Genomic DNA, 22,599 nt, shown 5'->3' on the forward strand with positions numbered 1-22,599 from the left:
TTAGGTAGGCAGAGGGTAGGCAAGTCCACTACGGGAACACTATGAACGGCCAGAAGCACGTCAACCTCTGTCTCGGAATCCACAGATCGTGCTTACTAAGTATTTCGGAGTTTCTTAGGGAACAGAGGCATTGGCACGGTACATGTAACCGTATACGGGATATCATTTAGACGACAATTGATCAAAGACATTATCATAGTGTTCCTAGATTGTCTTTTTGATAGGTCGTCGAATACACTCACATGCCCAGCTCACTCGTTAGCATCGGGCTATCTAGATGCTGAAGCAAGATACATGGCATACAACTTTTTCCTGACAGGAGCGAATCTGTTACTCAGCGTTATATATCTACATACCTACTCAGACATCACCATAAGATAGAGAGATACCTTTGACTAGTAGGTCATACCATTTGGTAGCGTCAGCAGCGACTAATTATAGACATTGGGGGTGCACAACACCACTGCTCTTTGCTTTTGGGTAAACCATCGGCTACGTGGGCAACGCTGACACCACCGGCCTATCAACAACGACTTAAAATCTTGCTTACTTCCTAGTTATAACCTGTAGGTTTTCCAGGACTATCGCAGGGACCATTCTGAGTTCTTATTGCATATAGAAATTCAAAATCGGGATCAAGTCGAAGAGGTGTTGCATGTAAATGCCCAGTCACTTTACAGCTCACTACTCGCTACAATAGTTAAGCAACTACCAAATCTACGAGAAGCGGCCAATCAACAGAGCGACAATGAAAGTGCGGGAGAGAGGAGGGGGCGCTTGAGAATCGCCAACACCTCTCCAGACCTCTCCAAAGAGGTTGGCAAATAGAAATCCCTGCTGGATAAAGCTTGGCTTCACAGGCCAGCAGATGATTGGTAAATCCATCTTCTCGACCCCATCTGCCAAAGCCAATCCTGAGGCGGCAGGCCACCAAAGCGCCCGTAAAGTGGCCCCCATGCTCCCTCCGCTCCCTCACACAACATGGCTCGGCGCTTACAGTCCTCCCTGACCTCGTCGTCGGCTTCTCTCATTGGCCTGCCGACACCATATCACCACCCCAAGAATCTGTGATCAGCCTGCAGCCGCCTTGTTGGTGCTTAAGCCGCGTCGGCACCCGCTGCGTGCTTTCTTAAAATGGGTGGCCCCCAAAGCTGGGAGGCCGGCTGGCTTCGACCTCGTCTAAGCCTTGAATTAATTGTCTCGCGGACTCACTGACGATTAATTCTTCGTTGTCGACTGCTGGGAGAGAGCTTCAACTTGGCGAATCGATGTGAAACAATCTGTGTAAACGGCCGACGTTCACGACATAGGCTCCAAAGCCGAGTGAAGACACCGTCAGATCAGATCGGGATAACAAAGATCGGCCGGTCTGTGAAGGCGTCGCGAGGCGCTGCTGCTGAATCCCCTATCATACCACCTCTAGCGGCTTGATACCATCGAGGCGAAACACGTCGCACATCCGCATCTTCAAAATGGGATACAGGATACTAAAGAGGAAATGGCCCTCGACGGCCGCCATGTGGATCATGTTTCCAGTCGAACTCGCGTTAACCATCACACTACTGATTCTCACTGAGCTCGCCCGACCAGACAAGTATCGGACAAAGCTCTGGCAAGCAGGTTACGAGCTGGGCTTCAACTCAAGTCCCAATGTCATCGCCTTTGCGCACGCCAATGGCAAACCCACTCCTACTATCCCCCTCGTATGGTCAAGCACGTGAGTTTTGCGATGCGCGCATCTTGAATAGACTCATATCGGAGTTAGAATGCTAACCTCACCCGATTCAGGATAACCAATTATAATACTGCCATTTCCATCATCAGCCTCTTCTTCCTTATCACGAGACTAATCGCATTCATTATGGAGTTCTGGCTCCCCATCATCGTCCTGCCTATCAACATCGCATTCGTCGCTCTATATGCCGCGAGTCTCGGTGGACAAGCGGGTCCAGACTACCTTGATCCTAACCATCCGAGCCGCGTGGCATGGTATATCGCAAAGCCCTGCAGCGTAGCTGCGAACCACAAGATCCAGGGATACTGCACCGAAGCGAAAGGTCTATTTGCCGCCTTCTCGCTCATGTTGTAAGCCTTCGCCCCAACGGGGACCTACAGCTCTTATCTCTATATCTTCCCTCGTGCTCGGCTAACAGTTCATGAAATCAGCGTGGTAACCCTCGTCAATCTCGGTCTCAACATCTGGGCCATGCTGCCTAATGAGCGCGACAAGCGGGACTGGGACTCGGATGATGAAGACGACGAGCCGCTTCGCACTGGCGGCGATAAGAAGGGCACATCTTGGGAGATGCGCTCGATTCCGCCGACGCCGCGAACAGGCCTCATGCCCTTTACACCGCGGACCACGGCATTCAATGCCCTAGAGGGCAAGAAGCCATCACATGTGTACAAATAGCCTGAGATAAGCGAAAGTCATAACAGATATAGGGGGCTAAATTGACCCCTGCCAACGAATGGATCAAATACAAAAAAAAAAATTTATTGATGATAACTCAGATGAGAAGCTTCATCAACGACGACGATGATGATGATGAAGCTGAAGACGATTAACCGTGGATCATTTTCCTTGCCCAATTGGGCCCATTCTTGCTTGAGATCTGTGCGGATTATCTCCTAGATAAGATTCTAGGCTGGCGTTATTGGCGCACACTACAAACTCTATAAATGTGTACTTAATATCTTCAACTTATCAATTAGGAAATGTCAATTCTCATTGTATCTTTACCGAGAGAGGCCTCCTCTCTTCGCGCTGGATTAATCTATGCCCTAGGTGTTAGAAGCATTGAGCTTCATGCTAACATTGCGCATAGCCCGTGGGACGTGGCTTCTACCTCAAACAAGTATTATTACTCGTGCTTCCCGTCTCGAAGACTCGTTGGCTCAATTGTCGAAATCCCCAGAAAACACGCATCACACTCAAACCGCGTCGAAGTCCAACACAACAGCCTGCGAGTCCGGGACAGCGACCTCGACAGCGCCGCCCTTGACCTCAACCTTCTCGCCCGTCGTAACATTTCTCAAGCGCACGGGCTTGCCCATGTCCAACTCGTAATTATAGCTGAGGCCATCCCACGTGATGCCAGTGATAGCATCGCTTCCGTTCGCAAAGAGTCTTCGCACGACGACCTCGCGCCCGTCCTGAAACCCTTCCACGCCAAAGGTATACGTGCGCGTCTTCCGCGGCGCAGGGCTCGGCATGTCGAGGTCTCCGGTGCCGTTGAGGGTGTAATTGTACGCGCGCATGTTGATGACCATGATGCGCGTGAGCACATTATCCACGTACGCGGCATACGCAGAGTCCCTGACGCCGATATCTGCGTCCGTGGCATTGGGTTCCGAGGCGGCCAAGTCCAGGTGCGCGACTCGCACGGGCTCGATGCGCAGATTGCCCAGGAACGCGGCGACCGCGATGTTGCCGTAGTACGGGGCCTTGGTCCCCACGACAGCGAGGTTCGTCGTGATAGGCTGCCAGCTCGCGTACCGGTAGTTGGTCCCCATGTGCATGTGAACCCTCCCGATGCCCACGCTCGCGCAGTACAGGTTGAAGTCGATCCCCCACAGCGCGGCGCCGAAGGAGTTCGATAACCCGGGCTTCCCTTGGTTGTAGAGCGAGTTCGTCTCTCCCATGATTTGCCTCAGACCTGGGCCGGCGACGGCCGAAATTTCGGCGAACTCAGAGACATGTGCGTCCACGCTAGCACGTGTGCGCGTGTGGTTCATCAGCGTGCCCTGAAGCGTCACGCCGGGCGAGGTCGCACCCGAGATGTAGCTGGCGAAGAAAGGTGCGGTTAGTTTGAACACGACCTCGGGTGTAATGCTTCATATCGTGATTGAGGGTTTCGGGATCGCTAGAGATCTGTCGGTGGCGATTTGGAGGATGGAATGGGATGGCATGATCGACTCACTTGTGCGTAGAGAAGTACCGTACTGTTCCATCTGAATCGAGACCCTCGGCCCATGTGCTTGCTGCGTCGAGAGCATTCGCCACGCCTGCGAACGACGGCGCCAGATACCCGTACGTCTCGTTGCCGAGCATATCAGGGCATGTCTCGGTGATAACCCCTTTGATGGCTCGCGTGCCGGCGAGCCACTCTGCCACGTAGTCGGATTCGCTGTAGTTAGACGGCCGTACTGGACCTTGTGAGCTCACCGAGAAGAGGTCGGGCTCATTGCCGTATTCCCACCAATTTAGCCTGTCCTTGCCTAGGGTTTTGCACGCAATGGCAGCCGTCTGAAGTAGAGTGTCCCATTGTCTGCTGTCATGGTTTCCGCCCATGTTAAAGCCATGGGTAAATTTGACGTTAGGCCATGTCAAATATGACTCGAAATACAATGGCCCGATCTCAATTGTTGTCGGATAGTCTGGAGACCGAGTCGCGTTGACGGTGCCGTTCAGCGCGATTGTTAGGTTTGGGTTATAGATGGCATAATCTTGCGTGTTCCCTCCAACTCGTATGTAAGGCTTAGTCCCTATGAGATAACCCAAGTTGTTGAGCAAATTGTTTGAAAACTTGTTTGGGTTCGATCCATTTCCTAGTAGGTTGTGAGTTGGTCTGGCGTTACTGCATGTATACCCCTAGTAAGTATAACTCACCTGCGAAGTCCGGGAACGACGAAAATTCGATTGAGAAGCTCACGAATCCTTCCAGGGGCTGGCCTAGGATGATGTCAGCAGCCAATGAGGGCCTTGACACGTTTGATGCGATCTTTGCCGTCGCCAAGCTAGCCAACACCAGCACACAGAAGATTGCCGCCATAGTGGTGTTGGATATATTGGAGTCTGCCTGATCACACCAATACACCAATCATTCGGCTTCTTCTATGTATACTTATTCCCGTTGACGAGTTGATGATGAGCGCACTGGCACATTCGCTGCCAGGAGGATGATGGCCCATGAACATGATATATATGAAGATCTTAAGGATTCGCCGTCTCCAATGGTCTCGCCTTGCGCACCCGTATGCCATTGGACAGACGGCCCGATGGGCTTATGACTCGGCTTATGGTAACCTAAATGGTTTGCATCCTTGCCCTTCCGTTCTCTGATCTTGGAGGCGATGGTAATTGCAACTCCAGGTGGCGGGGTTCAGACAAGGTCCAATAATGTTGTGATACGGTAACACCAGCTTCCCTTTATGGATAGCATCATGCGCTCTCGGCCAGGATGGCCTCGACGGGAATAGCACATGATTGCGGGGGAAACATGCTGTCGCAGATCAGTGCTGCTGGCTACATAACGGATCGGCAAGTGTACGGAACTATAAAGCACCTAGGTAGGTTTCAACTCTCGTTCCTAAGACCGAGATCTCCGGTGGAGGTTTCCATAGCCGCTCGGGATATTTTGTGTACAACGCAATGTATGAACAAATACCTCACAGCATGTACGGTTGGTTCGGCATAATACTACTCTGATTTTGTATTATACTAGAAGTAATTAGTTAAGTACGCTACAGTTTATGTGATTACTATAATTTTATCCATATATAGCGATTTTAACAACATCATGGATACTATCAGGCTTTAAAACCACCTCAGCTTCGCATTCGTTGATGATGCCTACATATACGTAGTATATCCCCAATATCGCTCAGTCATTTACAAGTCTCATGAACTCCATGGGAGGCTGACAGGTTGTGAGTCATGGCCTGTTTACCTACCTATAAGACGTATGTCATCTACTCTGATATCTGAATTTTTGATGAGGCTGGAAAGGAATTTGGAAGGAAACTTAGACTAGGAAAAACTTTCTCGGGAGATTACTCCGACATATGGTTCTAACATGATTTCTTCTCACATAAGCAAGCTACATATGCGGCTTTTGCTGCAAATAAGGATGTAATTTGCATTGCCCACGCTAGAATCGTCTGGCCTGACGGAAACAAATACGGCTGGATGGGAGATTGGGGTCATATTTGTGGCAGCCCTTCTTATTTTTCCAATGTGTACCTCCCTGGGACCGACATGAAGCCAGACTGCATGTGGATCAGCAAGGAGCACCATGTCGGCGGTTTTCAAGCCCACTAGCCAAAATTTTCGTACCAGACCAGCAAGTCGATCGCTCAGCCTCCAGAAACGTAGGGTGAGATAATCGAACATTTTTACAAAGGGCCTCCGTTCAAGGTATATAAGATCCCAGATCCGAAATATATATTATATTGGAAGTCTCAGCGCCCACCGCTTAATGGAAGTGCGGGAAGACACGAGCCTGACATTGCAATGTCGGAAAGCCCCTGGATGAATCGCCAGTAGCTCCTTCGGACGACAACGACCAGATCAATTCCCGTAAGAGCTCTGGAGGAGTCTATAAGCCCAATGTTAGTCATCACTGATAACAACCGACACTCCGTTGAGGATCTTTGCCACATCGATGCGTCTGTTGGGCCGGACCTCCTGAATATTTATTCCGGGCCATTTTTTCGAATGTGAGACAAGAGCCTCTGGCCAGTGTGTAACGGGGTAAACATCTCTGATGGCTGTTTCCATATTGGCCACAACAAATTGTACGCCAACGAGCTCACGGCTGCATCCATGCCCTATAGCAACGTTCTCAACTGGACAGCTGTAGGTGCTATTGGAGGTTTATTTGGTTGAAAGAACTAAAGCACTATCGATTTTGAGACTCTTTTTTGAGCCGCGAGGTTACTGCATTCTCTACTCTTTAGACTTCCTCCTTTTCTGTCACTTTCTAGAATATCGAGTTGCAACTGATAAGGATTGACTTGTTCTAGTCTGGGTTGAACTATAACAATGTGATATATGAAAAGCGTCAATGAAGCCCGCGTTGAAGCTCATTATTACTCTGATTTATTTCATGCTTCACAGGTGTCAATGATCAACCAGGAATGTATTGGTCTAGCTAATTGCAATCAATTACCAGACCCCATAACTTCATAAGGCCGCCAATATGAAAGGCAGAGAAACCAGGCGATCCATTAAAGACTCCGGCTCCAGCTTGGCTAGCTGATTGTCTTATCATGGCAAGTCGACATGAATCGTGTCGGGCACAAGCAAAACCCATGAGCATCTTCCTATATCTTTATTCATGAGAAATAGAATGAATGAATGCTATCTCATTATCGCGGCTGGAGACGTTGTTGAAGGGCCTGGCTACTTGCATGGTAGGTATAATCTGAGGCGTAGGTAAGTGGTTTAGCTGGATCAGGCATGTCCACGCGATACCTACTGCATGGCTTGGTGGAGCAGCCGCCGGCTAGCATTGCCTAGTGCTGTAGCGCTCACTGTAAGTCGGTAGCAGCACCGATGTCGTCAATAGCCCATCACATAAAAACGTTATCAGTTGAAGCTATCACCTCTCAACGACATGCTTGACGAGCTTCAGGAATACTAGCAGTGGCCCGAGATCGCCTAATCCTACATTAGTCGTTCTATTTCTCCTCTCATTCTCGTTCATGGTCAGAAAGTAGGAACGCCTGCAGCTAACTCATCATGGCTTTGCTGTACTCTCTACAGAAGAGTGCCACTTCGTCCGCACGGCTCGTTATTAGATCACGTTTTCAGAGGATGAGTCTCCCTCTGGTAGCATCTAGATTAGCTTCAACGGCACCACCAAAAGTGAGTCTTTCTTTGTTCCGCTACTCTCACTGATATCCCAGAGTAATTGACCAGTCCATTCCACGACTTAGCTCAATGACCCCTCTCTATTCAAGACGGATGTGTGTTACGTGAATGGCGAATGGGTGAAAGCTGCCTCGGGCAAGACTTTCGAAGTCCATGACCCCGCGACAGGAAACCTGATAGGGACATGTCCCGAGTTCGATGCCAAGGACACGGAAAAGGCCATCGCAGCCGCCAGTGAGGCATTCAAGTCCTTCCGTAACAAGACTGGCCGTGAGCGGTCCAAGCTGCTACGGAAATGGTACGACTTGGTGATGGAAAACTCCGAGGATCTCGCTAAATTGATCACTTTGGAAAATGGCAAGCCTTTCGCAGACGCTAAGGGCGAGGTCAATTATGCTGCGCAGTTCTTCGAATGGTTTAGCGAAGAGGCACCACGCGTATATGGCGATACAATACCAGCCTCTGTACCTGGTAATAGGGTAGTGACGCTGAAGCAGCCTGTTGGCGTGTGCGGTCTAATCACACCGTGGAACTTTCCCGCCGCGATGATCACGCGTAAGATTGGTCCAGCCCTCGCTGCAGGGTGTACAACGGTATGCAAAGCGCCAGGAGAGACGCCGTTCACATCACTGGCATTGGCAGAACTAGCCCATCGGGCTGGAATACCTAAGGGTGTGGTGAATATCGTGACCTCCCTCAAAAATACTCCCGAGGTCGGCGAGCTTATGACGACGCACCCTACGATCCAAAAGGTCTCATTTACAGGTTCTACTGGGGTGGGCAAACTCTTGATGAAACAGGCTTCATCAAGCTTAAAAGTATTGTCTATGGAGCTGGGTGGAAACGCACCATTCATCGTGTTTGATGACGCCGACGTCGATGCCGCGGTTGCTGGTGCCATTGCATCCAAGTTCCGTTCGTCAGGTCAGACATGCGTTTGTGCGAACCGCATTTACGTCCAGAGGGGCATCTACGATGAATTCGCTAAGAAGTTTGCCGAGAAAGTCAAGGGCTTCAAGGTGGGCCATGGTTTTGATGAGGGCGTCACCCACGGGCCCCTAATACACGATCGCGCCGTATCCAAGGTTGAGGCCCACGTAAAGGACGCTGAACAGAAAGGCGGCAAGGTTGTCGTGGGAGGCCAGAAAATCCCGGAGCTGGGATCCAGTTTCTTCCAACCTACTGTAATCACTGGTATGACAAAAGACATGGCTATCGCATGCGAGGAGACATTCGGCCCCGTTGCCGGCCTATTTCCCTTCGATACTGAACAGGAAGTTGTGGAACTGGCCAATGCTGCTGATGTTGGATTGGCCGGCTACTTCTTCTCAAGGGATCTGGAGAGGATACATAGGGTATCGGAAACACTAGAAGTCGGTATGATAGGCGTCAACACAGGCTTGATTTCTGATGCAGCTGCACCGTTTGGAGGTGTGAAGCAGTCAGGATTTGGTAGAGAAGGATCCAGGTATGGCATAGAGGAGTACCAGCATATCAAGACGATCACATATGGTGGCATGGGCAAGGCACTGCAGAGCTAGAATTTCATGGAAACATGGAAACGTGGAGGCTCTAGGAGCAAATAAAACGAATAAATACCTCTCGTGAAAATACCTTCTTCTTTTATTCGCAATGAGTCCTCTTACAAGAACTGTTACGGGGTTTGGAGAGATCTAGCATGTGGTGTTTGTAGTCCCGTTAACGCAATATGCTCGCCTTTATGCATATCACTACCATGCACTTGACCGAGCTGTCACAATCCTCAAAATTTCGGACCAGCGAGCTTGATTCGTACCCAAAATCACGAACCGCATCAATTGCGCCCCATGATACGTCAACCATTTAATTCGGCCCTTGGCCGCACGAGGGCTGATCTCAGCCGAGTGAAGGAGGGAATCGCGGCCTCTCTCCGCGCCTTCTCCACCGCCCAACAACTCGCCGCAAACCCTACAGACAACAACGGGAATCACGGTAGCCCACAACCGACAGGGAGACAACGTGCCGCAGCAGCCGTCTCGGACCTCTTCGAATTGAGTAGAGGAGGAAGAGGGAGATCCTCGCCGGGACCAGCCCCAGAAAAACCAGAAAGCGCCTTCAAAAAAATCAACTCGCGGGCCGAACACGACCCGATCACAGTCCCCAAAGCTACATTATCAGGTAGCAACCCCAATATCATTCGCGGCGGCTTGCGAGGCGGAATAAGAGGCAGAGGAAGGGGAGGTTTTATGCGAGGTGGCGCGGGACTTGGAGGTCGCGGAGGTGGTCGTGGTCGTGGCCGTGGCGGCGGCGGAGGCGGAGGCGGAGGCGGAGGTCGAGGAGGAAGACGTGGAAAAGATGGTGAAGATGCCGATGACAGCACTGATGTCAAGGAAGGGGCTTGGTCCGCTGAAGTCCTAGCCATGCGCGAAGCGAAGGAGATTGGATCGAGTCACGACTTCGACCCGACGATCTCGAGGGAGGACCTCGCGGGCTGGGGCCCCGCCGTACCAACCACCGGCTCACGCTCCGCCAAAGACGACACGGTGATACGGCAGGCGCGAATCCTCGGCGGCGGCCGACAATTCGAGCCGACCAACATAATGGCTTCATCGGACATGTGGAAGCAGTATACCTTGGGCAGCGGAGTGTTCTTCCCGAGCCTGGAGATGAAGAAGCGTTCGGCCGAGTTGATGGGCCTGGAGTCTTTCCCGCCCTTGCCGAAGGAGACGAAGGATGCAGTGCTTCAGAGCGCCCTGCTGGGCACGTATCAGGGCCCTGAGTACGTCGAGCTCAAGGATACGTTGGGTACTGTATATAATTATGTCAGGAGGGACGCCTCGTGGAGTGCGGATGCGCAGCGGCGAATTGAGGAGAAGGTTAGGAGCTTGTTACCTGGTGGCAACACTGTGCCTGCTGCGAAGGCTGCTGGCGCTTCGAGGTGATAGAAAGTCATGACGAGAATATGCACTGAAGACGTGGGATAGACACCAAAAATGGTCATCTGTCTTTACGGGACGCCAGATTTTAGTTCTAGCCGTCACTGTATTATACCATTTATATAAAAATGAGAGATGCTTGCTATATAATGCTCATGACGTGTATCCTGACCTGACATTTAGTGTCTACTTTACATAGTCACCTTATTGCAAAGCCATGTTTCTGGTAAATAGCGGAATGCTGTATGGGTAAAACTTGAGGCAGGCAGACTTTCGTCGGAGAGATATACAACGAAATTAATAGTATGCCACTATTCACCCTTCCACAGCCTTGATGGCAGCCTTCTCAGCCTCTTTTACCTCGGCAATAGCAGCCTTGATGATTTTCTCGACCTCCTGATCCGCCTTCTTCTGCATATCGGGCACAATCTCTTTTGCCTTCTTCCACGTAGCATGCAGCTTGTCCCTCTTCTGGCGGATGTAGCGTATGCGCTCGCGCCACTCGTTTGTCACGACCTTGATCCTCTTGATGACGTCCTCGGGCCTCTCGGCCTCTACTTTCAGCACTAGCTCAAGCTCGTTGTCTGGGTCTCGTTGCGGCTGCTGGTTAAACTTGGGGCTCTTCTGTACTGCGCTCATGATGGGCTGCACGTACTCGGCCTCGTGCACGAGAAACGATACCGCGCGACCGCCGCGCGGAACCACCTGCGCCAGTTCACGCAGCGGGTACGTCTCTCCGGTCTTCTTGTCGATGGTCACGGGCAGCCCGCCAACGACGTCGGGGTCGAACCTTGCGGCTGTCTGCATCTTCAGCGCTGCCTTGGACTTCTCGGCACGTTGCTGCAGCCGCGAATTGACGTCGGCGAAGTTGAGGGGGTCATCGGAAGTGGCAACCGGGTGCGTCGACCCATCATCGGATGGTGGTGGTGGTGGGGGAGGGGAAGGCTTGGGTTTCTTGAAATAAGCGGTGGTCGCATGGATATTTCTCGCTCCAGCTATGTAACTTGACGTAGACGCGGGCGCTATAGACTTGAGGAATAAACGTTGCTTGTAGCCCTGACATATTGGTTGGGTGGTGTAGGGTGCTGTTGCACCTAGGCTGGGTGCACGTGCGACATTGTAGCTGCTTCAATGAACGTCAGGGAGGATATTTCAAGGATCAATTGCGCGGACATACACTCGCCCTGCTCGGGGCTGCACGGATCTATACCGTAGCAATGTACGGGTTGCTGTGTTGCTCATTTTGTGATGTGAATTCTTCAAGTCTTGGAGCTTCCTTCAAGCTTAAACGTCAGATGCCCCCAAAAATGGAAGCTACCTAGGTACGCCAGGCGAAGTCCCACACCCCGCATTATCTTATCAACCAAGCCACCACAGCCACTTCCCCGCCAGTCGATAAGCTATTCCATCCTTTATCAACAAATCACTAGCAAAAATCCTCGATGAGGGTGTCATATCACCCTCAACAAATTGCAAAACATAACAATCCAGTAAAACTGTTCTCGCCCGGGATCGAACCGGGGATCTACTGTGCTCTCCATATTCATTGATTATGTAAGACAGGCACCCTAACCACTAGGCCACGAGAACAACGATGGTAATCATCTGGATGATGGTTGGGGAAGATTAACTGTTTACCACTTATAAGCATTAAAGTCTGGATACAACCTCTGCTAATGCCACAATGCAAAAAATCAACTAGGAATTGTCAGCCAATAAATCCTACAGTTAAGAAATGGTGTTTGGTTCAGCTGTTATGGCTATACAGTCAGCCGTTACTTCGGGTAAAACGATGATCAAGTTTAATGGTCGTGTTTATACTTCAAAGATCTTATCTTTAATTATATTTCATCCATTAGGTTTAATCATGGTATTATAGTAAGTCTTAATTAAGTTATTTACTGCGTTAGATCGATTTGAAGAGTTCTTAATAACTTTCTATGTTAAAAGCTTCATTATTATTGCTCTTTTTTATTATGAATAAACAGCCTATAATCTCTGGGTGAATAGCGTATAAACTACGAATAATGAGTTTATATGTCATGAATAAACGACGTATAGACTAGATAAACGGCTTATGAGTTATGAAATAGGGTGTTGAAGCACGACCGAGCGAGAGCAAGGGCAAAAATGAGGCAGTAAGATCCCAAGAGCGCGGGGATACTAAGTCCTGAGGGTTTCACGATAGAGCTCTAGATACTACGTCAATAATGTTTTTCTAACGAGTATCATCGCTAACATACGCATCCGTCAGAACTGGCATCTCAAGTTTCAACCGTCGAGCTCATTAGCACACCAGACGGACTTAGCAGTGAGTGTAGATATTTGCGAATAACTGAAGGTGTGTTACACGGGTACTAGCTGCACAAGTTGTAGTAGCTGAACATGCAGTTCGCCTTGCACTTCGGCTGTACGAAAGGCCATTGTAGGTTGTTCATGATCTTTCGGAGACATGAAGGCAATATTGAAAGTGAGGCTATACAGACTTCGCTTCTTGAAACAGACCCTAGAGACTCAGGCGGTCTGGCCTGGCAGACCATTTGTATAGAGAGTCGAATTAAGCCACCAGCAGCCTAGAAGGAGTTGGTTGGTCAAGGACTCATGCAGCCCTAGTTGATCATTATAATCTTAGTTGCTCAAGTTCCAAGCCCAGTCATCTGCCCTTGTTATAGGGGGGTGTCATACTATGGTCGAGTGTGTAGTCTTGTCTCACCTGTAGTGCTTGAGAGGGAGTTTCCATATTATGGCTGCGGGTTTGGTGTCGGCGGACTTGGTAGTCTAGTGTCTCCTCTAGCCACAAGCTCTTCTATAAACAAATATGCAGCCCGCCTTATTCCTGAAGGGCTTGACGTTAAAGAACGCCTGTTAGTTCGCCTAATCTTCTAGACCTTCCAGCGCTCTGCTGAGTCGTTTCCAGAATACTCGCCAAACCATTGATGACTTTGGGGTGGTTAATAAAACCACAAAGAGCTTCAAGCTCGAATTCATCAGGCAACCCGGACGCCGTCAATGTAGCAGCACCTTATTCACCAGCGAACCTATCACTTCCACCAATTTTACCGGGCGTAACGTCAATGCCCATTTCGTTTGCGTGTGGATTGTCCTTATGCGCCATAATGACAGCTCGGGGACTGAGGCTCAATCTGAGGTGAGATATCAAAGGAAGAGTAAGAGATGGTTGCTCATCTTGCTGCAAGGCAAAGCGTATTGACATAATTTATTCCGGAATAATTGCATACATACAAAAATGCGGAGCAAGAGGTGAGTAGGAAACTACGAAGCTGTGATGGAATAGTATTCTAACGACTCTCACGTCATCTAAGCAGCATGAAAACCCCTCGCGCCCTGTCTGGAAATATTGAAACTTCTACATTTTTGGCCTCTTTCTATTCAAGATTAAGATATATCCCAAGCCTCAATACCAACGCCAGCAACCACAACTCTCTCCCCATTTCCTATGCCCCGACTCTCACCCCCCTTCCCACCTACCTCTCTTAGTACCTCCAAATCCCCTGCGTCCGCAACGCCACTGTACCGATCGTCGATTAACTGAAATTTCATAGAAGCAGATTGCCAGTCCACGAGACGCCATAGCTTAACGCGTTGGTCGTTACTCGCGGTAGAGATCACAGCATCTCGCTCGTCATTCTCAAGTCGGACTATCCCTATCCCTGTTATCGCCGCGGCGTGTGTGGAGCGCACGATGATTTTGTTCCGGATCTCGTACTGGGGGTGTTGCTGGCTGCTACCAAGGGTTGGCGAATCTGCTCTTGGAGAGTATATGTGTAATACCCCGATTGCGTCGTCGTCTCCACCCGTTACGACGAGATATGAAGTCCCGGCCGTTGTGGCGATGCTGTGCATATCCAGTGATTTGATGGTGCTTTGGTGGAGTTTCGTGACGAGTGTGTCTGACGAATCCTCGACCTCACCATCCGAATCATGGATATGTGGAAATACGGCCAAATGACCGTCCGTGGCAGCTGCTAGAACCTGTGGATAACATCGATCGATGAAGTTCAGGTGTCTGAGTTGCGTGAGGCACGCACCGGTGTACATGCGTCGTCCTAACAGTCGGAATCCACTTTGTGGAGAGTAGAGGTAGCTCTGCACGGTAGAATTCGAGAGTGTCATCGTGATGCAGAATTCCGGCTGTGGAGATGGCATTTCTGATGTAGCGACCCTATTCCCAACCGTCTCATCGTTCAAGCGATGCACCTCGAAATCTGTAATCCGCAAGTCGCCTATCTCAGAGCGATCGGTGAACACAGCCTCACATACGACGCCGAGCGGACATATATCACTTTCTAGTGCTGAGACGCGCCAGATGTAGAATTCCTCGTTACCACCACTGCTGAAGAGATACTGGTCCTTATACCACTTTAGCTTCTGGATACCTGTATTGTGCTTTTCCAGGATAAGCGCAGAGCGAAACTGCTGCTCGGATTGACCTCTCTTGCCAATCTCCCATATGCGGATTGCAGTGTCTTCGGCACCTGTCGCCATATACTTTCCCGAGGCTACCGCCACGGCCTTGATCTCGCGACCATGTCCACCCTTCTTCAAAGACAGATGTGGCGGGCGCGTCTGCGAGAAGATCTTCATCTGCGATGCTTTGGTGCAGACGAATCTGAACCCATTAGGATTCCCCAGAATCTGTACCTGATCCCACACGCGATGTCCACCGCCACATTCAATCGTGGCTACCTCGCTCTGCTCCGTCACGTTCCAAATTACGAAGTATTTGCTTCGGAAACCGCTGAGCATGAGATCTTGCTTTCCGTCTTCTCTGTCGAAGAGCCAGGATTCCGCAATCAGAGGACCGAACGGCGGGCTTGTCTCGTGCAGAAGGCGGATTTGGAGATTACCTGTCGCGTTGAGGATCTCGTAGATCCTGTACTTTCCATCGCGAGCAGTTGTGAGGAGATATCGAGGGGAATTCTCAGAGTGTCTGGGAAGCTGTAGGATTGATGCGACTTTGTCGCCAGTGTTGACTTCCACGGTCAGGAGCGGAGTATATTTGTTTTCTAAAGCTGGGCTGAAAAATGTCAGATTCCCGTCCCTAGAGCCGAGGACCAGATAGCCATGACACCATGCTGCAGTCGTCACGATCAACCCATCAGGTATCTCTACTTCGCTTCGTTGAACCAAAGTGCGGGTTTGATCAAGACGGAGAAGCTCCGCTCTTGAACACCCGTACGCTAGGACTAGAATTTCGATAAACTCATGGGACTCTCTCCGTTCAGAGTTGCAACACGCTGAAGAAGACGGAACCAAAGTATCCGAAAGGCAGATGATATCGACGATTTTCCGCTCCGCTTTGTGGATTGACACAAGCGAGTCGCCGCTGGCTTCATGGTAGTAGAATAGCTTGCCGTTCGGAGCACCAATAAAAGCCGTCGCGGTTCGTCTAGAGCTTCTAAGGATAGTGTACGATTGTATAGTTTTCCGAACTACGTCAGGTATTCGGAGCTCTTTCCACTCCGTTTTACCGGTAAGGGTACCTAGGAATAGCCGGCCTGACCTTGTAGTAAGAAGGAGTTTGATATCCGTGATAAATGTAAAGCTTTGGAACATCTCTTTGCCGTTTCCATGTATATAAGACGTGGTAGACGAATGCGGACCGAGGCTTTCGTCTTCACATTGTTCGATCAGGTATGTTGGAGAGACATCAAGTTCTTGAATACGTCGCGGGTACTGATCAATGTTGTCTACCGCGTCAGCAGGGGCTCTTGGCGTATGGATGGAGTCACTCTCCAGGAGTGCTATCTTGCCATCACCACCGCCAGTAGCTATCAAAACACCATTTGTATTAGCAAGCATAGCGTGTGACCAGATTTGTTTCCCGCTGTGATTAGAAAAGGTCTCATGGTGTGTCATCTTTGATTGTGGGGGAACAAAAGCAGTTGATGCCCCTATTTCAGACATTTCTGCAGTGACCTGTGGCCCAACGTTTAGCTCGAGATGCCATCTTTGCATTGTGCCATCTTCTCCGAATGAATAAACTTCAAACATATCTCCTTTGAAACCCGGATTTAGGCTGTTAATCTCGACTTGCCAGATCCTCGACAGATGGCCCATGGCCATAGCGATGCACCTTGAAGGGCTATTCGCCAGCCCTACGGAGCCAATGATAGAATCTCCAAACCCAGTTTGTCTTGATTCGGAGATTTGCGTGTCGTATGTATTGTTCTCGTTGTTAGAATGTTCCTTTCGCTCCGTGATATCCCAGATCCGGATCGTCCTGTCATCACTACAGCTTGAGAGCAATCTGATTGCCTCCCCGGTACTCGTGAAGATTTCTGATGAGATGTGAACTCCGAAAATTGACCCTTCGTGACCCGAGAACACAAACAAGACCTCACAGCCCGCTTCTTGCACAATGTCAATATCATCATTGTCCCTTTTGATGCCAGCATTCGAGCCTAGATGACATTTCCAAACCACAATCTCGCCGAATACCGTCCCTGCCGCCACTAATAGGGAGTTACGCTCAACCCAGAAGAGGTTTCCCGAGTACAAGTTGGGTCGGCAGGGTGATTGGATGCGTCCTAATACGAGAGTTCTTTGATCCGCGCTAACACGCCCCTGAATTACTTCATTATGTGCTGTAAGTAGAACAATGTGGTAATCGTCAAACGGTGAGATACGGCCGTCAAAGATCCAATCAGGAGCTACTGCTTCCGGTGCTTCGAAGATAGAGCTTAGGAACCTGGATTGCACACGAACGTCATCAGGAACACCATCATTTGAGCTAACAGAAATCAATTGCTCAACGACGCGACCAGGTAGCACTTTAACAGCATTGGCACCCCAAACGAGGACTTGAGGGGCGCTTCTCTGGACGCTGGGTTTACCATCGTCGGTATCAGTAACAGGAGGCACGTAAATCCCATGGATAGGTTGCCCATCAAAGATAGGTATTGTGCCGAGGGGCTGAGATGTCGCAACATGGTAGATCTTGATGTCCGTGTCTTCGGCCGCGAGGAGGTACTGCTCCTCACCCACCGTTAAGAAGGCAAGCGCCGTGATCGGGTTCAGCACATATTCACGGCGGAGTTGGCAGGGAGGTGCCGCCTATGACAGATCAGTATCAAAATTACCCATTTAGAAGCGATTTCATTATTTTGACCCGTGACAGCCCTTGGCGTTACGACGGTGAAGTCCATCGATTTTGGAGGGGAAATCTGGTGGGACTCATGTATGGTGGGGCAATGACGAGGATTTTTTTCTTGGTCGGGGATTCTTTTGGGGTCCGAGATGAAAACTCACTTCACGAGACATTTCTTAAGTAGCCTCATAACGGTGCCGTACGCGTTTTCAGAAAGCGAATGATTTGAGTACCGTTTGCCTATGAAATAGCGAAGAATACACTTTAGATTGCAAATGCAAAATGGAGCATGGTTCCGCACGGAAGCCCGTGATTGGTGCAATTGAGATTTTCTAATTATCAGCAGATACTTGATATAGATATCACGGGAGAAATCTCAGGTTATTATTTAACAATAGTCATGTATTTCATTAAGTATGAATCTATCCACTGGGTATTCATTTCTTCTCAACTCAAAGATTCTTTGCGACCCGTAGTCACACCCTGGTCATTGAAATTTCATCATAACCCAACCAAGCGCCGGCAAATGCAAACCCACGATATATAAACCCCTACTATGTCGTGGGGTACGTGTTAGTCCTTTACTAACTACATATCCTTAGACCCGCGAATGAGAATAGGGTTCATAGGCAAGATCTGAACGAGCGCCACCGCGCTGAGGAGCAGGGTAGTTGTAACCACTGTACCCAGAGTTGCGGTTGTCACCAAGAGGGGCGTACGAGCCGTTGGGAACCAGCTTTTCGCTGTCGGAGTGGCGAGACCTGCCACCGTGAGGACGATTCTCGGGCTTGCAGCAGCAGATGCTGAAGAGCCAGAACAAGCCAGCGCCGAGCGCGAACGCAACACTGAGCCAGAGAATGGCGAGGAAGCTGGTGTTGAGGCTGGCTTTGACTCCATAAACTTTACCCACACCCAGCACAAGACCGATTACAGTGGAGCCTGTGACGGTCAATAGAATGGCAGTGGCGATAATGGCGGCAGTGGCAAAGCCGGAGATGATCCAAACGACGCACGAGACAGCGCGGGAGCACGCTGTGAACAGCCCGACGAGAAGTTCTAGAGCTAGGGCGACGATGGCGATAATGAAAACCACTTGAGTCCACTTCGTGATGGTCTTGTAGAGGTTCAAGCCTTCGTCCAGCTCCTTAGGAATTGTGACATTTAGCTGAGCAACCTCGGTAAGCCGCTGCACCCAATCCAGGTTGAGCTCTTTGGAAGCCCAGTCAAACTGAGCCTTGGTGCAGTTCTTCTTGCCATCCTGAGGGGTGACACAGTAGCCCCAAAGAGTGAAGTCGTATTTGTTGGCCAGGTTGAGGTCGGCGGCAGTGATGCGAATGCCTTGGAGAGCATCGGTGACATCGCTGGCCACATCGTCCGCAGTGTCCCTGGCGCTCATCATGCTCCACAGGGGAGAGCGGTTAACGATGTCTTTTGCCTTGTCGCTAACATCCTGGCCTGCCTGGTCGATCTTGTCGCCGGCCTGGTCGATTTTATCTTGAAACTGGTTGGTGAGCTCATCTACATCCTGGCCCGAGACGAGAGCACTAGCATTGTTGACAATGTCCTGTAACTGTGTGGCGTCGATGGACAGGTTGGTGACGTCGATGCGGAACAGATATAAATCGTTGCTGCTCACGCCGGTCAATCCAACGATGAGAGCGGCGATGATACTGGCGACTGTGAGGATAAATGGCAGAGCCACGCAGAAATATCTCCCAACGCGACCCATTTTTCACTTGTTGTATACAGATACGAAGCCGACTCGGAGTTGTTACTACAAGATTAGGTAGCGATCTGGTTGTCCTTTTTTAGTGGTAATACCGGATTTGCGACTAAACGAAGGTGAGGTAGTGCGGTCGCAAATGGGCGTAAACGATGGAATCAAGGTGTGATGGATGAGGACAAACGATGGAAAATAAAATGATGGGAAAAACAATCTTAAATTCAGGATCTGGAGGAAGGGATGGCGATCTTTTGTATTTTTTAGGTACGTAAGGTAAGGAAGCCGGGCGCTGATCCCAGCGTTGCTGCGTGGCGCAGCATCGTCACGGATGTTGGTGCGGTGGGATACAAGTACCTCCCTTCTTCAATGTACATCTATCTGGGGTATACAGAGGCGTTGTCAGCTTGTACTTTTTGCCTCGAGGGTACCCAAGCGATGGCCTTCTTAGGTGTGTTTGCTGATGGATCCCGGCGTCAAAGAACCCACAATTACGGGCCACGTTGACAGGCTGTGCGGTACCTACCTACCTAATGTCCTTCGTCGAGCATCGTCAAGCATCGTCAAGCATCGTCGAGTACCTACGCTAGGTACCAGTACTGTCCAGCCCCCAGCCCAGCTGACAATGGCTTGCTTGTACAGCCAACCTTGCGCTCAGCCCCTCGAAGCACTGCAAGTTGGGGTGACAGCTAACCGGCATTGGCTAGCCTCAGCACTGGATGAAGAGATCCCTTCATTCTTGGCAAATTGTTGTCTAGGCAGTGTCTAGGCAATAGTAGGTATATCCTGTTTCATGTCCGGTACATCCTTTAATATGGTCAGGACATAGCGAGCTGAAGTACTCCTCGTGTAGGTCTTCAATGCGGGGGGATACATGCCCTAAGATGATTTCCCAAAACAGTTATCCAAAGTTCATCGTACTTTTACCTCCCATTACTTGCGTTACTAATTGATTCCTTCGACTGCTTGCTTACCACTGTCCTAGACTCCTAACAATAATCATTGCAGTGCAAATACCTAGATGGAAATCTCCGTGAGCGTGGCCCCTTCCCTTCGCCCTGTCTACAGTACATTGCACTACCTAGACAGGAATTACCGTGTCATCCTCAGCCCTCCTTGATGATGGGAAATACTGGTTGTCGGTGATGTAGGTGTTGCTAGAACAACAGAAAAATCAAGGGACCGCGCGTCACCTTTCCCACGTTCCCACGCCAAGCAACACTGGCGCAACCCGCGGACGTCAGTGTGTTACATACGCCGTCCGGTCGAGATGTAGTATCTAAACGTAGGTGTACGTTTTCACCGTCATGTGCCTGCGGGGAGAACTCTGCATACGTCAACACCGACAATCGAGGATATCGCATTGTTTGCTATATCTCGGTATGGCATGGTATACCTACCTTTCAGCAAACGAATCCTATTGCTGTATCACCATACCGGGACTGGTGGCGTCACCGAGAGTCCCAATAACATAAGCCCAATATACCCCATACGTATCGAGATAAAGGGAGGTGAGGTTGACAACCGAGAACAACTTGAGTAAAATATCAAACTCTGCATACATATGCAGAAGCAGAATGAACCTCGTGTATGTATTTTGTGGTCATCCTTCAAAAGATAGCCGCGGGACGCGTCTTGATGCCTCACCCCATACATAGGCAGGTAAGCAGTTGACTAATCTGATGAGAGAAGGTTTCTTTGGTTCGGCTTGTGGCCAACCTTGGTTGTTCAAACTAGGTATCTACTCTTAGCTACTCCTCACCTAGAAGTTCAATAATCCGCGTACGCATACCTACTACTTCGTATACTTTGATAAGTGGTGGTGGTGGAGATGTGGAATGACCAACAAGTTTTGTCCAGCTGCACCAGGGTGGCGCGGTAGCTGTCCAGGTGGGCGCAGGCCGAACGCTGGCGTAGCCGAGTGGAAACAATCCAGAGTGCTCCAAGAAGCCGGGCCGCTAAGCATCGTAGAATAGGTGGCTCTACTTACTTACATAGCCATAGCCCTGGCAGTACCCTGGCACTCTAAATTCTAAAAATAAATCCAAAGTCCTACCAGATACGCGTGTGTCGTATTAGCACTGCCGGAGGTTTCACCTCCTGTATGCTTCTAACAGCCTCAAACCCCGGGTTAGTGTAAGCACATGTTGAGCATTTACCTACATAGTGCTTCGTAGGTATTATGTATGGTCCAGAAGGATGTGAAAATGGCTGAAAAGAGCCGGCAAGTTGCGGCAGTAGCTATATATACATACCTACTCTATCTAGCTGCATGTATATGAGAAACCAACTCTTGCTCTGCATCCCTTCATATCACCGGTTAGGCTTCAGTTTGTCAGCATGAGAGTTGCACTACTTAGCAATTTCTACTAGTGCTAGGTACGGTGTTGTCGCCGTCGCCGCACAAGCTCAATTTCAATTTCAATCTCCATCTTCTTCGATACCCAGACCGCTTTACCCGCAAACCCCAACTTTGAGATTGGGCTCGTTGAGGTATGCTTCGAAAAGATATGTATTACCGACTCTGTACCACAGTTATCGCGTCAACCTAATATAATATTAAACACGCGCGCAGGTCGTGAGCATTTCCGCTCAATTGATGATTTGCCTGGCGTTGGTGAAATAAGCGCGCAATTTTCCATAGGCCAAGAAAATGATCTAAATTGTCTCGGAATTCGGGAGTGACAGAAGTGTAGGTGAGGCCTAAGCAGTGAACATTGGACCTATCAAAGCCGGGCTAACAGAGTTGATGTTGTAGCCGAAGCCGTTGGGCTACCGTGACATCGCCAGTACGTCTTTACGCGACCCGTACGTCTGGTAATGCCCATTCTAAAACGCCCCATGCCTGTGCCAAGTGAGGGCTGCCAAGTAAGAGCTGAGGGCGTAAAGTTTTCGCAGCCCTTCGCACACCACCGGGTCGTACGGGATTCCAGCAATGCCTCGGCATTGTTCAGTCTCATCCGAAATCTTTCGGCCCTTGCGCCTTCCGTGATTAATTACCCTGAGGATGGTAATCGTTCAAAGGTAGGTAGCTTCGGACATTTATTTTACAACTTCATGGTAAGGAATACATATGCCGTGATCAGCTACCCGAATTGTTTTCGCTCGACACGCACATGTCGTCACTATTGTGTTCCACGACGGGGTCTGTGAGGTGCCAACGGCTCATTTTCCCTACAGCAGCTGCATGGCCAACGGGAGCTCCCACGACGCTAATGCGTGCTGGAGATACCAGACTTTCATTTTGGAGGAGTTG

At 49.9% G+C, this 22,599-nt stretch overlaps 7 protein-coding genes and 1 non-coding gene across 8 annotated transcripts; 3 read left to right on the plus strand and 5 right to left on the minus strand.

The window, feature by feature from the left end:
• The first annotated feature begins 1,215 nt into the window (after nucleotides 1-1,215).
• Nucleotides 1,216-2,566, plus strand: F5B22DRAFT_541844 (uncharacterized protein). Its single transcript, XM_047972853.1, has 3 exons — nucleotides 1,216-1,717; nucleotides 1,789-2,085; nucleotides 2,167-2,566. The coding sequence occupies exons 1-3, from the start codon at nucleotides 1,473-1,475 to the stop codon at nucleotides 2,411-2,413; spliced, it is 789 nt and encodes a 262-aa protein (XP_047833557.1). The 5' UTR covers nucleotides 1,216-1,472; the 3' UTR covers nucleotides 2,414-2,566.
• Nucleotides 2,567-2,744: 178 nt separating this feature from the next.
• F5B22DRAFT_595347 (glycoside hydrolase family 79 protein) lies at nucleotides 2,745-5,480 on the minus strand. The gene is made up of 3 exons (XM_047974135.1): nucleotides 4,613-5,480; nucleotides 3,924-4,551; nucleotides 2,745-3,787 (listed from the first exon to the last, which is right to left on the minus strand). The coding sequence occupies exons 1-3, from the start codon at nucleotides 4,773-4,775 to the stop codon at nucleotides 2,935-2,937; spliced, it is 1,644 nt and encodes a 547-aa protein (XP_047833558.1). The 5' UTR covers nucleotides 4,776-5,480; the 3' UTR covers nucleotides 2,745-2,934.
• A 1,727-nt stretch (nucleotides 5,481-7,207) lies between these two features.
• Nucleotides 7,208-9,382, plus strand: F5B22DRAFT_595351 (Aldehyde/histidinol dehydrogenase). Its single transcript, XM_047974136.1, has 2 exons — nucleotides 7,208-7,591; nucleotides 7,663-9,382. The coding sequence occupies exons 1-2, from the start codon at nucleotides 7,466-7,468 to the stop codon at nucleotides 9,136-9,138; spliced, it is 1,602 nt and encodes a 533-aa protein (XP_047833559.1). The 5' UTR covers nucleotides 7,208-7,465; the 3' UTR covers nucleotides 9,139-9,382.
• Nucleotides 9,383-10,662, plus strand: F5B22DRAFT_595352 (uncharacterized protein). Its single transcript, XM_047974137.1, has one exon. The coding sequence runs from the start codon at nucleotides 9,424-9,426 to the stop codon at nucleotides 10,516-10,518; it is 1,095 nt and encodes a 364-aa protein (XP_047833560.1). The 5' UTR covers nucleotides 9,383-9,423; the 3' UTR covers nucleotides 10,519-10,662.
• Nucleotides 10,663-11,808, minus strand: F5B22DRAFT_595354 (ribosome recycling factor). The gene is made up of 2 exons (XM_047974138.1): nucleotides 11,690-11,808; nucleotides 10,663-11,638 (listed from the first exon to the last, which is right to left on the minus strand). Exons 1-2 carry the CDS (start codon nucleotides 11,752-11,754, stop codon nucleotides 10,828-10,830), a joined length of 876 nt encoding a protein of 291 aa, XP_047833561.1. The 5' UTR covers nucleotides 11,755-11,808; the 3' UTR covers nucleotides 10,663-10,827.
• A 201-nt stretch (nucleotides 11,809-12,009) lies between these two features.
• On the minus strand, nucleotides 12,010-12,102 carry F5B22DRAFT_t65. Its single transcript has one exon. It is a non-coding gene; the product is annotated as a tRNA-Val (tRNA).
• A 1,742-nt stretch (nucleotides 12,103-13,844) lies between these two features.
• On the minus strand, nucleotides 13,845-18,008 carry F5B22DRAFT_542058 (WD40-repeat-containing domain protein). The gene is made up of 2 exons (XM_047972856.1): nucleotides 17,785-18,008; nucleotides 13,845-17,589 (listed from the first exon to the last, which is right to left on the minus strand). The coding sequence occupies exons 1-2, from the start codon at nucleotides 17,794-17,796 to the stop codon at nucleotides 13,909-13,911; spliced, it is 3,693 nt and encodes a 1,230-aa protein (XP_047833562.1). The 5' UTR covers nucleotides 17,797-18,008; the 3' UTR covers nucleotides 13,845-13,908.
• F5B22DRAFT_542057 (SUR7 protein) lies at nucleotides 18,009-19,613 on the minus strand. Its single transcript, XM_047972855.1, has one exon. It carries the CDS (start codon nucleotides 19,350-19,352, stop codon nucleotides 18,222-18,224), a length of 1,131 nt encoding a protein of 376 aa, XP_047833563.1. The 5' UTR covers nucleotides 19,353-19,613; the 3' UTR covers nucleotides 18,009-18,221.
• Nucleotides 19,614-22,599: the final 2,986 nt, after the last annotated feature.

The sequence above is a fragment of the Xylaria bambusicola genome (genome assembly GCF_022495145.1).
Source record: "Xylaria bambusicola strain CBS 139988 unplaced genomic scaffold F5B22scaffold_8, whole genome shotgun sequence".
Taxonomy (NCBI): domain Eukaryota; kingdom Fungi; phylum Ascomycota; class Sordariomycetes; order Xylariales; family Xylariaceae; genus Xylaria; species Xylaria bambusicola.